Source organism: Ahaetulla prasina, chromosome 3 (genome assembly GCF_028640845.1).
Source record: "Ahaetulla prasina isolate Xishuangbanna chromosome 3, ASM2864084v1, whole genome shotgun sequence".
NCBI classification, from domain to species: domain Eukaryota; kingdom Metazoa; phylum Chordata; class Lepidosauria; order Squamata; family Colubridae; genus Ahaetulla; species Ahaetulla prasina.
In genome coordinates this window covers 2,053,309-2,070,244 of record NC_080541.1, presented here as the reverse complement: position 1 = coordinate 2,070,244, position 16,936 = coordinate 2,053,309, and the positions used below count along the sequence as shown (strand labels likewise).

Sequence of the window (16,936 nt, the reverse complement as noted above, 5' to 3'; positions counted from 1 at the left end):
GCAGTAGGCATGAGCTTAAATGGACTCCAGAGGATGGTAGAGGACAGGAAGGCCTGGAGGAACATTGTCCATGGGGTCACGATGGGTCGGACACGACTTCGCAACTAACAACAACAGAGAGAGAGATGATAGATATAGCTGGATGGATAATAGATGGATGGATGCATGGATAGATGGATAGTAGATAGAAAGAGAGAGAGAGATGGAGAGATGATATAGCTGGATGGATGATAGATAGATAGATAGATAGATAGTAGAGAGAGATATGCTGGATGGATAATAGATGGATGGATGGATAAATAGTAGAGAGAGAGAGAGAGAGATGATAAAAAAGGCCTCTGGTGGCTCAGCAGACTAAGTCTGTTACTAACACCGCTGCTTGCAATTACTGCAGGTTCAAGTCATCCTTTATCAGGTAGGTAAAATGAGGACCCAGATTGTTGGGGGCAATTAAGTTGACTTTGTATATAATATACAAATGGATGAAGACTATTGCTTAACACAGTGTAAGCCGCCCTGAGTCTTCGGAGAAGGGCGGGATATAAATTCAAATTAAAAAAAAAAGATATAGCTGGATGGATAATAGACAGACAGATGATAGGAAGATATAGAAAGATGATAGATAGATAGACAGACAGACAGACAGATGATAGATATAGCTGGATGGATAGTAGATATAGATAGATAATAGATGGATGGATAGATAGATAGAAAGAAAGAAGATAGATAGACAGATGATAGATAGATGGATGGATGATAGACAGACAGATAGATAGAGAGAGAGAGATAGATAGAAAGAGAGAGAGATAGATAGAGAGAGAGAGAGATAGATAGATAGATAATTTGAATCCCACCAGATAGATAAATGATAGGTGTGAGTGAGAGTTTAGAAAGAGAGACAGATAATAGATGAGATGATAGATAGATAGATAGATAGATAGATAGATAGATAGATAGATAGATAGATAGATAGATAGATAGATAGATAGATCATCACCAGATCCTGAAGATGAAACTGAAATACTTTGGCCACCTAATGAGAAGGAAGGACTCACTGGAGAAGAGCCTAATGCTGGGAAAGATGGAGGGCAAAAGAAGAAGGGGACGACAGAGAACAAGGTGGCTGGATGGAGTCACTGAAGCAGTAGGCATGAGTTTAAATGGACTCCAGAGGATGGTAGAGGACAGGAAGGCCTGGAGGAACATTGTCCATGGGGTCACGATGGGTCGGACACGACTTCGCAACTAACAACAACAACCGAGAGAGAGATGATAGATATAGCTGGATGGATAATAGATGGATGGATGCATGGATAGATGGATAGTAGATAGAAAGAAGATAGATAGATAGATAGATAGATAGATAGATAGATAGATAGATAGATAGATAGATAGATAGATAGATATAGCTGGATGGATGGATAAATAGGAGAGAGAGAGAGAGAGAGAGAGAGAGAGATGATAGATAGGGCCTCTGGTGGCTCAGCAGACTAAGTCTTCTGTTATTAACATAGCTACTTGCAATTACTGCAAGTTCAAGTCCCACCAGGCCCAAGATTGTTGGGGGCAATAAAGTTGACTTTGTATATAATATACAAATGGATGAAGACTATTGCTTAACACAGTGTAAGCCGCCCTGAGTCTTCGGTGAAGGGCGAGATATAAATGCAAATTAAAAAAAAAGATATAGCTGGATGGATAATAGACAGACAGACAGACAGACAGACAGATGATAGGAAGATATAGAAAGATGATAGATGGATGGATGAAAGATAGATAGAGATGATAGATATAGCTGGATGGATAGTAGATATAGATAGATAATAGCTGGATGGATAATAGACAGACAGATGATAGGAAGATATAGAAAGATGATAGATGGATGGATGGATGATAGATAGATAGATATAGTAGAGAGAGAGAGAGAGAGAGATGATAGATATAGCTGGATGGATAGTAGATAGATAGGTATAGGGATAGATAGATAGATAGATAATAGATGGATGGATGGAGAGATGATAGATAGGCAGGCAGGCAGCAGACATGGATGAAAGAGAGAGAGAAATAGGCAGGCAGACAGATAGACAGACACGGATGATAGGTAGGTAGATCCAGATAGACAGATGATAGATACAGAGAGAGAAAAATAGATGAACGAACAAAGATATAGAGTGAGAAAGAAACGAGATATAGATGGAACACCAGTCCTAAACCAGGGTTAGGGAAATGGTACAAACACCATTCCTTGGGCCACAGATGATACAATTATTACTCCCACATGAAGCAGATTTAGAAAGTGAAGTTTGACCACACTCACACTCTTTAAGCTGGGTAAATCTGTTTAAAAAGGGAAGCAGACACGGGCACAGTATTTCCAGCATAAAAGCGCTGGTTGGCTAGTTTAGGATAAAAACCACAAGCAATGGGCATCCATAACTTGTTTTTCTTGCCATGTACATGATTACATCTGAACTAGACTGTGTTGTTTCTGGGTCATATATGTGGGTATATGCATAATTTTATTGATTCTGTCATGCTTATGTAGTGTGTATTGGAGGTGGTGACCCTTGGAGAGCTGCATGCAGCGAAATTTCATTTTAATGTACGTCAACTAGTATATTTGGTATATTCAAAGTGACATTCTATTCTGTTCTATTCTCTATATCATATTCTCTATTCTATACTATTAACTATTCTCTATATTGTATTTTCTATTCTAATCTATTCTCTATATTGTCCACTCCTAGTCTAGTCTAATTCTATTCTCTATTTTCTCTATTCCATTCCATTCTCTAAAATTCAGACATGTTTTTCCAAAAGGCAACTGGACTTCCTTGGTTTTTTTTCCTTGAAAACATTTTGCTTTTCATCCAAGCAGCTTCTTCAATTCATTGAGACAGTACTTTCTTAGCGATATTATTTTGGAAAGCTGTGTCCCTTAAAGAGACACACTTCTCTGTTGTAGTAACACCAATTACAGGTAGCCCTTGACTTACGACCACAATTGAGCCCAAAATATGTTGCTAAGCAAGTCATTTGTTAACTGTAGAAGTACGGTTGTAAATTGAGGACTACCTATAATTCATAGGGCTCTGCTAGGGTTGTTACTAAATGCTTTCAAGGTGCCTTCAAGTGCATTCTGGATTTATTTATTTTTACTTCCACCTAAGAGTCAAGAGCATATACAAAGGGGTACATTGCCCTTTACTGTCTTCTAAATGTTGAATAAGCCAGCATCATCACTGATAGGGAAATATGGGGGTTTATAATCCCCAAAACCTGGACGATGTCAGGTTGCCAAACCCTGATTTGTTTGCAGAAGGAAAACTATGGCGTGATGTCTTCCCTTCTTTCCCCCTTACTGTATTGTAACAGAATAAGAGTTTAAAGGGACCTTGGAGGTCTTCTAGTCCAATCCTCTGCTCAAGCAGGAGACCCTATATACCATTTCAGACAATCTCTTCTTAAAAAGCTCCAGTGTTGTCTCATATTGCCTTTTCATTTTGACAATTTGAATTCCTCAGATTTTAAACCCCAAACGTTTATACTTGGATTAGATTTTTTAATTTTATTAATGTAAAATTCAATGAAAATATAAAACGTCATCAGTACTGCATTACTAGCAACACGGCCTTCAGGTTTATTAATATTTTTAAAAACCGAATCATGACAAATACGGAAGATGTAAGATTGTTTCGGACTTTTAGGGCATGAAGAGATTTAGAAGCACAGCCTGAAAGCGAAAACATTTCTCTTGATATTTGCGTGTACTTTCTCCTTTTTCTTCCAAAGCTCCCAGTTGCATTAGAGACACCCTAATTGTTCTCATTTATCTACAGATTTTATTCTCGATATATTTTATAGCAACCACAAGACTGACTTATTCGATATCTTCCGGCCGGACAGGATGTGGTAACGGTATAATAGATTTCTTCTCTTTATCTCTTGATAGAGCTTTCCTCATGTCTGTAAACAAAACTATAGATTAGGAACACAATCTACAATTCAAAGCCCCAAACAGTTTCTCCATCCTGAGGATGTTCAGGGAACTATTAAGGACATGGCTACAGATAGTCCTCGACTTACGACCAAATTGAGCTCAAAATTTTTGTGGTTAAGCGAGACATTTGTTATGGGGGGGTTGTCCCATTTTAAGACTTTTCTTGCCACGGTTGTTAAATGAATCACGAGTTAAGTTGATCACAGGGTTGTTAAGTATATCTGGCTTCCCCACTGACTTTGCTCGTCGGAAGGTCGCAAAAGGGGACATAGCAACCGTCATAAGTACATGCCAGTTGCCACGTGACCACGTGGATGCTGCAATGGTTGTTATGTGTAAAAAACAGTCATAAGACACTTTTTTCAGTGATATTGTAACTTCAAATGGTCGCTAAGCGAATGTTGTAAGTTGGGGACTACCTGTATGTCTTACTACTTGTGGGTTCCATGAGGAGTTTAACAGATTAACAGAGTTGGAAGGGACCTTGTAGGTCATCTAGTCCAACCTCCCACCCAAGCAGAAGACCCTAACCCATTTCTGAAAGATGGCAGTCCAGCCTCTTCTTGAAAGCCTCCAGTGATGAAGCTCCCACAACTTCCAAAGGCAACTTCTGTTCCATCAGTTGATGGTTTTCAGAAAATTTCTCCTTATTTCCAGGCTGAATCTCCCCTTGGTCAGTTTCCATCCATTATTCCTTGTCTGGCCTTTGGGTGCTTTGGAGAATAGCTTGACCCCTTCCTCCTCTCTGTGGCAGCCCCTCAACTATTGGAAGACTGCTATCCTGTCTCCCCTGGTCCTTCTCTTCACTAGACTAGTTATAGAAGTGGTGCTCAAAACTCAGCATCTGAAGTAAAATTGGATATTGCATGTTGATATTATCCATTTTCCACCAATTATGGTCTGACAAGCTCATTTTTCCCCGTTATATCTGTTCTGCCCTATGAATGCCATTTGATTGTCTTTTTGGAAATTTGGATTAGATAAATGTGTATATACGGATTTCCCCTGTGCCAACTTAAATGTTTATAATTTAACCGTATTGTAATACAGTGCACAAATATATTCATAAGGCTATTTATCAAAATATAAAATGTAAGAAATGTATAGTTTATTATAGTTTATGTAGGTCTTTGGTCAGAAAACAAATATTATAGTTTATTCTTATACTTTTACATAATAAGTTCATTATTATTGTTTTTACTGTTAACCTTGTTATTAATATAATTTATAGATGACAGGCTAAGTATATTGTAAGTAGATTTAGTAGTTTAACAGTTGAAATTCTTTTGGCCTGTTTCACAAGGGGTGGGAAATTAAAGTTGTTCTATTAATCAGCATTCAACTAGGGAGGACATTAGGTGTAGGTGTGTTGGTTTTAGTTAGGATTTTTAAAGACACTTTTTTTGTTAATGTTGTATTTTTTCTTTTCTTTTTTTTAATATTTTGGGGTTTTGCATTTTAATCTTTTTTGAATAAATTAAAAATTTTGAAAAAAAAATAAGTGTATAATTTGGCAGGATTTGTTTCTGTATTTTGCACATAAGAATTTAAAACAAATGGAGATAAAGACATTTTTTTAAAATGGGGATTTATGTCATCATCTGCAGGAGTCGAACAAGCTGAGCTGGATGGGGGGGGGGGGTTAAACGTGTCATCAGTTTTGAATCTGTGCTCTCACAAGAGATCTACATCCAGCCCCCCACCCCCAATGGAATTCCACTGACAACTTGGCACTCACAACTTTGACCATTAGTCAAGCAGATTCTTGGGGATAAGTATCAATAATAAACTCTTCCGTGCTTTGAACTCCGTTGAGTCTTCCTGGTTCTTTGCCCCTGATGTCGTGTTTATCCCAAATACCCTTTACTATTAAAAATCCGCACACTTACCGTAAGCATCTTCGTCAGGTTCCCCGCTGCTGGCCGAGTAGTATTCTAACACTGTTCTGTACACGCTGTAGCCCAGTTGCTTGTACATGTTCACCGCAACCTGATTTGACACTCTCACAAAGAGATCCACAAAAAATCCACCCTTTCTTCAGCAAGAAAGAAAACGGAAGGGTAAGGAGGCAGCGAGAGCAACATTAAGACTGTATGGCGTTATTACGAGACATTACGGCACTAAGTAAAAGGCAAGATGTATCTGTTTATGGGCAAATGAGAATTGAAGTGTTAGGTGATTCCCTGACTAGAAAATGATTGGATTAATGTTCTCTTTTTTTCTTTTCTTTCTTTTATCGGCCTGGAATCGGGTGACAGAGTGGAGCCGAGCGTTTACTGGCTGGATGCCCTTCCTGAAGCCTATGAGAAGTTCGCAGCAGATATTTCCTCTTTGCACCCAGAGAGAGAAACAACTGTCGCTGCCTAGGATTGAACTCCCAACCTTTCCAGTGGGAAGGAGAGCGTCTTCACCTCTAGACCACTGTGCCACTCACAATGGATGTTTTACCTGAGGTTCTCTTATATTCTGGCTTAATTATATTACAACTCCTAAATGAAATTTAAGGAAAAATTAAGAGCACTCAAATTACAGTGAGATAATCTATATCTATACATTTCACATTAATGTTTCTTTTATTACGATTAGCTCTTATCATGAACCGTCTTCTTATTGCTATAAAATCCACCCATAAATGTAAAGATTCACTAGCTCCTATGCACCAAAAACACTTTGGCCTACTGTATTATTTAAATCTGCTTTCTGCAACCATATCATTTTTAAATGAATTGAAAAAGATCACCTTCAGATTACTACAAAGTGTGGAACAGATTCTATGTGGGCTAGAAAACAGAAATCAAAATGAGCAATAAGAACATAAATTTTGACTATGTCAATATACAGGATGTACTGTAAGTATATATAACAAAATTGTATGTAAGAATGCTCAATATGGTTATATAAGAATAAGGGATTATTTAGAAAGACTGAATTTAATAGCAAGGATGCAGAAATTATGTAATATTTGTTTTGCATTTTGTATTTTAATGTTTGATAGATGTGTATGTCTTCTTTCCCTTTTTTTCTTTTCGGTTTTTGCCTCTTCATTATGTTTTTGGTTTTAAAATGTAAAATGCTCAATAAAAACATTAAAAAAAAGAAAAGAAAAAAATCATCCATCTATCCATCCATTTATCTATCAATCATCTCTCTATATCCATCCATCTATCCAACCTTATGCCATCATCTATTAAGAATGCCACAAAATTCACCAGCTGTAGCATAAAAACAAAACTTCAGGTTTTGTCACCTGTCTGTCTGATTCCTAAGAACCCTAAAGGATTCTTACCTGATCGATACCTTCCTGAGAGCGCAGCCAACCTACCTGCTCACAACCTCCAAAATCAGCCTCACCTTTCTGAGATTTCCTCCAGCAGTTCCATCAGTTTAGCAGCCAGCCCCAACCGGCGAAACTCGGGGGCCACCGAGAGCGCGGTGACGTGGCCGTGCCACTCTTCCCTGGCCACGGATCCTTCAGCTTTGCCCATGACTGCAAGGAAAATCAGCGATCATCCAACACAAATGTTGTTAGTTCAGGCATTCGTTGAGCACTTTCTTATTCCAGCAGGAGAAGAAAAACAAAAACCGATTTCACTACAGAAGCGTGATCCTAATGAGAAAAAAAATCTCAAGTTTACAGCCGAAAGGCAAATTTTGCAGTCCTTGACTTCCAACAGTTCGTTTAGTGTCCGTTCAAAGTTACAAGGGCCCTGAAAAAAGTGGCTTAGGACTGTTTTTCACACTTACGACCGTTGCAGCATCCCCATGGTCACCTGATCTAAATTCCAAGCTCTTGACAACTGACTTGTATTTATGACGGTCGCAGTGTCCTGGGGTCACGTGATCTCCTTTTGCAAAATCAATGGGGAAGTCAGATTCACTGAAGAACCATGTGACTTAATTGAACAACTGCAGCTATTCGCTTTTAACAGCTGTGGGAAGAAAGTCCGTAAAATGGGGCAAAACTCACTTAACCGATGTTTCACTTAGCAACATACATTTTGGGCTCAAGTGTGGTCGTAAGTCAAGGACTACCTGTATAGCATTTAGAGGAACAAAATTCTGATTTTGGGTATTAAAACTGATCTCCAAAAAAGAGGGAGAAGGAACGATGGGAAGTTTAGCAGAAGCTCTGTAGGTATTAAACAAGATTTTAGTTCCTTGTCAAGTCTGGTTTTCCTAAGTCAGCTTAAAACAGGTTTCTAAATGTAGATAACCCCTGGTAATAAGCCCACATAGTATAATAATAATGGAACTGAGTTCCATCTTTTTGCTATCCAGCTGCTCAAGAGACGGACTAAAATTGGAGAGAGAATATGGAGAGGCTCATCTATGGCTCCCCAAAGCAGGATGAAGAGAACCACTTAGAGTAAGGATAAAAATATACTTTCTCATAATGCCTGTTTAGGGCCTACTTAGCTCCATGGTTCCCTTTTGCCATTAATAACCACCCACCACGCCTGGAACTGCTGGGGCTACAGGCCCAAATCATGCAGGAATCTAAGCCATAAAAACATGAATACTCATCTAGCCACCTTACACCATTCACAGTTAAAGTGAGTTGCTTAAATCTGCTATTAAAAATATAATGGCAATTTAAATCGAGGTGGAGGCGTCACAATGTATTTCCAGCAAGGAGCATGCGAGGTTAAAGAGAAATGTCGTTGAAGCAAATCGGCACTAACATTTGATTTTTGAAACAAGTAAAGTGCTTTGGAGTTAAATTAGAAAAAATCACTTTAAAGTTATGGGGACTTTGAAAGGAGCCTTCGTTCTTGCCATCTGTAGTTTTTAGACATATAGATAGTCCTACAACAGTTCGTTTAGTGACTGTTTGAAGTTACAAAGGCACTGAAAAAAATGACTTACGACCGTTTTTCACACGTATGACCTTTCAAGTCTCCACAATGCATGTGATCAAAATTCGGAGGCTGGCATGTACTTACGACAATTGCAGGGTCACGTGATCACCTTTTGCGACCTGACAAGCAAAGTCAATGGGGAAGCCGGATTCACTTAACGGCCGCTTTACTAATAAAAATGCAGTGATTCACTTAATTGTCATGTTTAGCGATGGAAATTTGGAGCTCAATTGTGGTCTCGAGTTAAGGACAATCTACACATTGTTTTAAAACGTGCAGAAAATTTCAAGGCCATGTTGTCACTGGGCTCTTTCTAACTGAACGAGAGCTTCAGTTATCAGAAACACATACAGGTAAATCTCCGATTTACGATCCGTTGCTTAGCAACCATTCAAAATAGGATGCACCCCCAAAAATGGGACTTTTGACCTGGATTTTAAATTGTAATCTCTACTTCCCCTTTTGTGTGCTTAGCAACCACAGCCAGGATTTGCAGCACCCTGGGGGTCATCTGACCACAATTTATCATCTTTTTTTTTTCCCCTGAAACTGGAAAACTTCCAGTTTCTGGCAAGCATTTCTACTTAATGACCCGTGTTCATTTTACAATTGCCATGTTTGTTTAACGATGGTTATAAAAAATTGTTATAAAACACGGTCATGACTTACAACCCAACCATCACGACTTAGGACCCAAATCGCGGGCTCCGTTACGGTCGTAGGTGGAGAACTAGCTTGTAGGTTCATTTCTTAGGAGTCCAGGTAGAAGAAAAGATAAGAGGCTTTACTTACTGTAGCCCATCAGCTCTCCCCCGGGAGCTTCTGCCACAATAAAATACTCCGGCCAGTGAGCCAAGTACTGCAAGTAGAATGGAATTCCATACTATGAAGGGTTTCACGTTAAGGAAAATTCATCTCAACCAGTCTGCATTCAAGAACAAACGATGCCACGCCAAATGAAATTAAAAAAACAACACGGATACGAGAATCACTCCAAAACTCCATTCGTTTTGCCTGAGTAACACACAAAAGCATGAAAAATGGTCACGAGTCACTTTTTTCAGGGCAGTTGCAACTTCAAACGGTCACTAAGTGAAGTGTTGTAGGTCGAGGACTACCTAGTGACCGTTTGAAGTTGCAACTGCCCTGAAAAAAGTGACTCGTGACCATTTTTCATGCTTATGACCTTTGCACGTCCCCAGGGTCAGTGATCAAAATACAGACGCTTTGGCAACTGACTCATAGTTATGACGGTTGCAATGTCCCAGGGTCACGTGATCCCCTTTGGCGACCTTCTGAAGAGAGAAGTCAACGGAGAAGCCAGATTCCCTTAACAACGGGGTTGGAGTCACTTAACAGCCATGGCAAGGAAGTGCGTAAAATGGAGCAAAGTTCACTTAGCAACTGTCTCGCTTAGCAGCAGAAATGTTGGGCTCGATTGTGATCGTAAGCCGAAGGCTACCTGCATTCCCCTGAAGAGCCCACAATAAAAATAGACGTGTGCATTTTAGAGAAACACTTGCAGGCTGTTAGGAGCCGCTACAACTCCCTAGCGAGTATCTTGTAGTAACAAGCACCTCTGCACCTCTATCAGTGTCTGGTTTGGCTCTGCAACCCAACAATACAGACACAGACTTCAGAGGATCATTAGAACTGCAGAAAAGAACAATGGCTACCAACCTGCCTTCCATTGAGGACCTGTATACTGCATGAGTCAAAAAGAGGGCTGTGAAAATATTTACAGACCCCTCACACCCTCAAAACGACGCTATAGAGCACTGCACACCAGAACAACTAGACACAAGAACAGTTTTTTCCCAAATGCCATCACTCTGCTAAACAAATAATTCCCTCAACACTGTCAAACTATTCACTGAATCTGCACTACTATTAATCTTGTCATCTTTCCTATTACCTACCTCCTTATCTTCTTACGACTATAACTGTGTTGCTTTATACCTTATGATTTATATTGATTGTTTCTTTTAATATCCTAGTATGATTTATGTTGACTGCTTATTTAGTATTCTATGACTAGTGACGAGAAGGATCAGGGGAGACATGATAGCATCTTCCAATATTTGAAGGGCTGCCACAGAGAGGAGATGGGGGGGGGGGTTGGGGGTCAAGCTATTTTCCAAAGCACCTGAAGGCCAGACAAAGGAATAATGAATGGAAACTGATCAAGGGGAGATTCAACCTGGAAATAAGGAGGAATTTTCTGACAGTGAGATCAACCAACCAATGGAACAGAAGTTGCCTTCGGAAGTTGTGGGAGCTTCATCCCTGGAAGCTTTCAAGAAGAGACCGGACTGCCATTTTCCAGAAATGGTGTAGGGTCTCCTGCTTGAGCGGGGGGCTGGACTAGATGACCTACAAGGTCCCTTCCAACTCTGTTAATCTATCGCTGAGTGTTGTATGTTATGATTTATGATAATTGTGTTTTATGATTATGATCATGATTTATCACTTGTTGCCTGTATGCTCCCTAAGGGATTATGCACTGGAGACAAATTCCTTGTGTGTCGAAGAATCACACGTGGCCAATAAAGAGTTGTATCCCAGCTCTGACCACTGATGTCTTCAACCCGAAGTCTCAAAAAAGATACAGTCTCTGTCAGGGGGTCCAAGTTGCTGTCGAAAACAAGAAAAAACAACAACACTTTAAATATTGAGAGAAGGCGAAGGCATCACTAAACTTGAACATTTCTTAGCCAGGGAGTTTTATCTTTCCAGCTCCTTGCAACCCACAGAAGTGGTCCTAGACCATGAATGTCGTTTTCTCCAACGTCATAGCAATGGGAAGCAAATCCCAGCACTCCGAGTGAGAAGACAGAGCTTTGGAGTAGCAGGCTAATTAATGACAGGTAGTCCTCGACTTACGACCACAACTGAGCTCAAAACTTCCGTTGCTAAGCAAAACTGTTAAGTGGGCTTCGCCCCATATGATGACCTTTTTTGCAACAGTGATACTATGCTCCTACGCTCTGGAACGAACTTCCTCCTGGACTACGTCAAGTGCCTGATCTTCGGACCTTTCGCCGTGAGCTGAAAACTCATTTATTTATTCAAGCGGGACTGGCATAATATTAATATTTATAATATTTTTAATATTTCTAATATTTTAAAATTTTAACTGGGGTTTATTATTATATGGTTTATAATTTCAAATTTTAAACTTTTAAATGTGGCCATTTTTTCTAAATATGCTCGGTTTTAAATTGTCGTTTTAATTGTACATTTCTGTGTTTTTATTTTTGGCTGTACACCGCCCTGAGTCCTTCGGGAGAAGGGCGGTATAAAAATTTAATAAATAAATAAATAAATAAAATAAAATAAAAATACTAACAAGGTTGTTAAGTGAACCTGGCTTCCCCAATGACTTTGCTTGTCAGAAGGTCGCAAAAGGGCAACCGTCGTAAATACGAAGCAGTTGCCTAGCTTCCAAATTGAGACAAGGGTTGTAAGTGTGAAAAACATTCCAAGTCGCTTTTTTTCAGTGGACCCTGTAACTTCGAACATTCACTAAACGAAGTGTTTTTAAGTCAAGAACTCCCTGTTGTTCTTATTTCAGGGCCTGATGGAAAAAGATAAAAAGGCAGAACTCATCTCTAAGTAGCTCAACTGGTCCAACAAGGGATTTAACCAGAATGGAACTGGAAGAGACCTTGGAGGTCTTCTAGTCCAACCCCCTGTTCAAGCAGGAGCGTCAAATGATGTTTTCCTTATGTCGCAACACAGCAATAATTCATAGCGCAACCTCTACATGATACAGGTAAGTCCTCAACATACGACAGTTCATTTAGCAACCATTCAGAGTTACAACGGCACTGAAAAAAGGGACTTATGACCATTTTTCACACTTACGACCATTGCGACATCCCCATGGTCACGTGATGGCGTGGCGACTGACTCATATTTATAATAATAATAATAATAATAATAATAATAATAATAATAATAATAATATTTTTTCGTATTTTTATACCGCCCTATCTCCCTAGGGACTCAGGGCAGTTCACAGGCAGATAAAAAAGTACATATTTATTTATTTATTCATGTTTTGTCAGAAATATGAATAAATAAATATATTTGATATATAAATATATTTGATATATAAATACAAAATAAAACATTAATTAAAAAACTTATTCCAAATGGCCAAATAATTAAAAATGACAGTATACATAATAAAACCCATTAAAACCAATTTAAATTTAAAATCTAGTCCAGTCCTGCGCAGATGAATAGATGAGTTTTAAGCTCGCGGCGGAAGGTTCAGAGGTCAGGAAGTTGATGAAGTCCTGGGGGAAACTCGTTCCAGAGGGTGGGAGCCCCCACAGAGAAGGCCCTTCCCCTGGGTGTCGCCAGACGGCACTGCCTGGCCAACGGCACCCTGAGGAGTCCCTCTCTGTGAGAGCGCACGGGTCGGTGGGAGGTATTCGGTTGCAGCAGACGGTCCCGTAAATAGCCCGGCCCTATGCCATGGAGCGCTTTAAAGATCATTACCAAAACCTTGAAGTGCACCCAGAAGGCCACAGGCAGCCAGTGCAGTCTGCGCAGGAGAGGTGTCACATGGGAGCCACGAGGGGCTCCCTCTATCACCCGCGCAGCCGCATTCTGAACTAACTGAAGCTTCCGGGTGCCCTTCAGGGGGAGCCCCATGTAATAATACAAATAATTTAATTTGTATACCACCCTTCTCCCGAAGGACTCAGGGCGGTTTACAGCCAGATAAAAATAGCATTCATAGATACAATACAATAAAATCAAAGTTAAAAAAACATATTCAAATTGGCTGATAATTCAAATATAAAAATACATAACAACATAAAAACCCCATTAAAATCCTAATAAAACCCATTTTATGAGGGTTGCAGTGTCCCGGGGTTACATGATCCACTTTTGTGACCTTCTGACCAGCAAAAACTTTGGGGAAGTCAGATTAACCTGAAAACCATGCTACTAATTTAACAACTATAGCGATAGAACAACTGTGGCATAAAGAGTCATAAAATGGGGCAAAACTCACGTGCCAACTGTTTCACTTAGCAACAAAAATGTTGGGCTCAATTGTGGTCGTAAGTCAAGGTCTACCTGCACAAGAAACCAGCAGGAGGAGCATTGATTAAGAAAAAAAGAGCCAGTCTGGTGTAGTGGTTAAGTTGCTGGGCTAGAAACTAGCAAACTGTGAGTTCTAGTCCCTCCTTAGCAGGAAAGCCGGCTGGGTGACTTGGTCCAATCCTTCCCTCTCAGCCCAACCCACCTCACAGGGTTGTTGTTATGGGAAAAAAGGTGAGAAAGGAGAATTGGCAGGTGTGTTCACTGCCTGGAGTTACTTACAAAATAAATAAAGGCAGGATTAAAAATTAAATAAACTAGAAACAACAGGTTGCTTTTTTTCAGGTGTGGCTCCTATGTCTGGTTTTTGTGTGCGTGTATTGTGTGTGTGTGTATGTGTTTGTAAATAAATGAACAAAAATGGAAAATCTTCCGGATGATAAAATTATCAGCTTTGCTGGCTGAGGAACTCTGGGAGTTGAAGTCCACAAGTCTTAAAGGGACCAAGGTTGGAGACCCCTGATTTAACTGGTCTTTCTGCATAATGCAGAGGGTTGGACTAGATAATCTCATGCTTCCTCCCATCATCTAGGGTTGTACTGTAGCTAACGACAGGAAGGGTGTTTGGAAAAGCTGGGCTTTGTGGTTAAAGTCAAACTAGAAGGGCCACAGGTGCGGTTTCCTTCTCCTCCCTCCCTCCCTTTTATCCATCAACACCCTCCTCAAATGCTGACATGACTCCCTGAGATTAAAACTAATTAAAAGAATTTTAATTAAAATTAAAAGCTAATTAAAAGAATTTTACAGACTGGGTCTTTTGACAGACTGGGTCATATCCAGATCCCACTGGGAAATCTGACAAGCGAGTCGAAATAAACAGTGGAGACTCTCATTTTTACATTTCAAGAAGTGAGCAACGTGAGCCATCAAGGGAATATCACACCCTGGTAATAAGCAAAAGCCTTATTAGTAGTGAGATGGCGGCATAAATAGAGGAAAAGGGAATTCTTGTTTTAATTCTAGAAGGCTTCTCATAGAAAAACAGACAGCGGAAAAAGACCTAAGGATCCATCGACTCTGCCTTTTCAGTCTGTTTTCTGTTATTATTTTTAATTGTAATTTTTATGTACCTCTCTCCCTCCGTCCCTCCCTCTCCCTCTCTCTCTCTCTCTCCATCCATATATATATATATATATATATATATATATATATATATATATATTTGTTTTCTGAGGTTTTCGCGGGTGTTTGTATGTAGGTCTTTGGTTATTCGGGTTTTCTCCCGCGTAAAATTGGAAGTGTCTTGGCGACGTTTCGACGAAATCCAACAGCAATGCAGCTCACCAGCTCAAATCCCCCTGCAATTCAGACTAATCTGAGCACAACCAAGCCCCCACCCAAACAGGACACACCCCCATCCAATCAGAGCACAAAAAAAACCCCATCCAATCAGAGCACAGCCAAGCTCCCACCCAATCAGTTCAAACCCCCAGTAGCAGTTAAAAGGAAGAAACAGCTGCGATCACACATTTCTCCTAGAAGCACGGAGCTGTAGACACCTAGCCTAAAGATGACGAATGGGATTTCGTCGAAATGTCGCCAAGACACTTCCAATTTTACGCGGGAGAAAACCCGAATAACCAAAGAAATATATATATATACATATATATATATATATATATATATATATATAATTTCTTTGGTTACACACACACGCACATACACATATATATATATACACACATACACATGTGTGTGTATATGTGGGCGCATAATATATATATATATTTATATATAATAAAAATTTATAAACATAATGGTAAATACAATATAATACAATATCTTATTTTATTGTATTATACATTATAAACATTTATATATATTCTCAGAGATGTCCCTCTGACATCTGGCCTTGGACTGGGTTGGGACCCGGACGGGAGACCACCAGGAGATCCAAAGGGCTCCTTCAGAAAGACCCTGAGAGAAAGACCCAGCAGGCCCTCCTCCCTTTCTCCGGCCAACCAGGCCTTTAGCATCAGCAGCTGAATCCTTCCCAACCAGCCCCCTGCTCAGCCGGGGAATCGCAACTGCTGTCTCTGGAGAGGAGACCACCAGGTGATGCCAGGACTAGAATGGGACGGAGGAGCCTGGCTGAGAGGCGGAAAAGACCCCAGGAGAAGCCAGAGAAGACCTGTTATGAGTTCGGGGGGGCGGGCGGGAAGGGGGCTCTTGAGGTCATTTAGTCCATATCCCCCAACGGGCTCAGGACCCGGTTTGGGCCCCCCCGGCCCCCCCCTTTCCATCCCCTCCTCCCCTCTTGCTCCCTTAGAAGCCCCTCCCCACGCGCGGCCCCCTCCCTTCTCCCAGATCCGCAGCACCCTCGAGGCCATCTAGACCACACCCCCGCCCGGCGCTGGGCCCGGGGCCTCACATGTTGTTGAAGCGGAAAAGGTCGTTGCAAGTGAACGCCCGCAGAGAAGTCATGCCTGTCGGGCTGCCGACCCGGAAGCACCGCCCCTTGACCCCCCCGAGCGTTTCCGCCCCGTCGCCCGGCAACGGAGCCGCCGAAGCCACGCCCATCCGAGCGTAGGAGACGCGCGCCGATCCTAGAGGCGCCGCGAGGCCACGCCCATCAGAAGGTAGAGAGAAGTCATAGAGGCGCGCTGGTTCCTCTCAGCCGTCACTTCCGGGTTCCCATTATCTAAACGGGCCCTTGAAGTCTCCTCTCTTCTCCAAACTCCTTCGTACTACCTCGCAGGGCTGTTGTGTTGGAAACAGGAGGGCTATAAAATGCAATGCAACCACCTCCTCTCTGATCATCAGGATCTGATTGGAACCTGTACAGCTGTCTGTCTCCTTTGGCAAGTTTAAAACAGATTTAGTTTAGTTTAGTTTAGTTTAGTTTAGTTTAGTTTAGTTTAGTTTAGTTTAGTTTAGTTTAGTTTGTCATTACACCTCGTACAATGAAATTAAATACCATCTTCAATGTACATTATAACCCCAAAAATAAAACATA

At 40.7% G+C, this 16,936-nt stretch overlaps 1 protein-coding gene across 1 annotated transcript; it reads right to left on the bottom strand.

Annotated features, from left to right (window-relative positions):
- Positions 1 to 3,605: 3,605 nt before the first annotated feature.
- Positions 3,606 to 16,484, bottom strand: NAA20 (N-alpha-acetyltransferase 20, NatB catalytic subunit). Its single transcript, XM_058176543.1, has 6 exons — positions 16,352 to 16,484; positions 11,469 to 11,493; positions 9,652 to 9,742; positions 7,352 to 7,487; positions 5,890 to 6,035; positions 3,606 to 3,966 (listed from the first exon to the last, which is right to left on the bottom strand). The coding sequence occupies exons 1-6, from the start codon at positions 16,402 to 16,404 to the stop codon at positions 3,881 to 3,883; spliced, it is 537 nt and encodes a 178-aa protein (XP_058032526.1). The 5' UTR covers positions 16,405 to 16,484; the 3' UTR covers positions 3,606 to 3,880.
- Positions 16,485 to 16,936: the final 452 nt, after the last annotated feature.

Bases quoted from the DNA above. Each gene is read 5' to 3' on its own strand.
- NAA20 (XM_058176543.1), bottom strand. From the start codon at position 16,404: ATGACTTCTCTGCGGGCGTTCACTTGCAACGACCTTTTCCGCTTCAAC. The intron at 11,494-16,351 runs GTGAGGCCCCGG...TGTTTTCGACAG, and splicing joins CTTTTCCGCTTCAACAACAT to CAACTTGGACCCCCTGACAG. The intron at 3,967-5,889 runs GTAAGTGTGCGG...TTTTGTTTACAG, and splicing joins ACCTGACGAAGATGCTTACG to ACATGAGGAAAGCTCTATCA.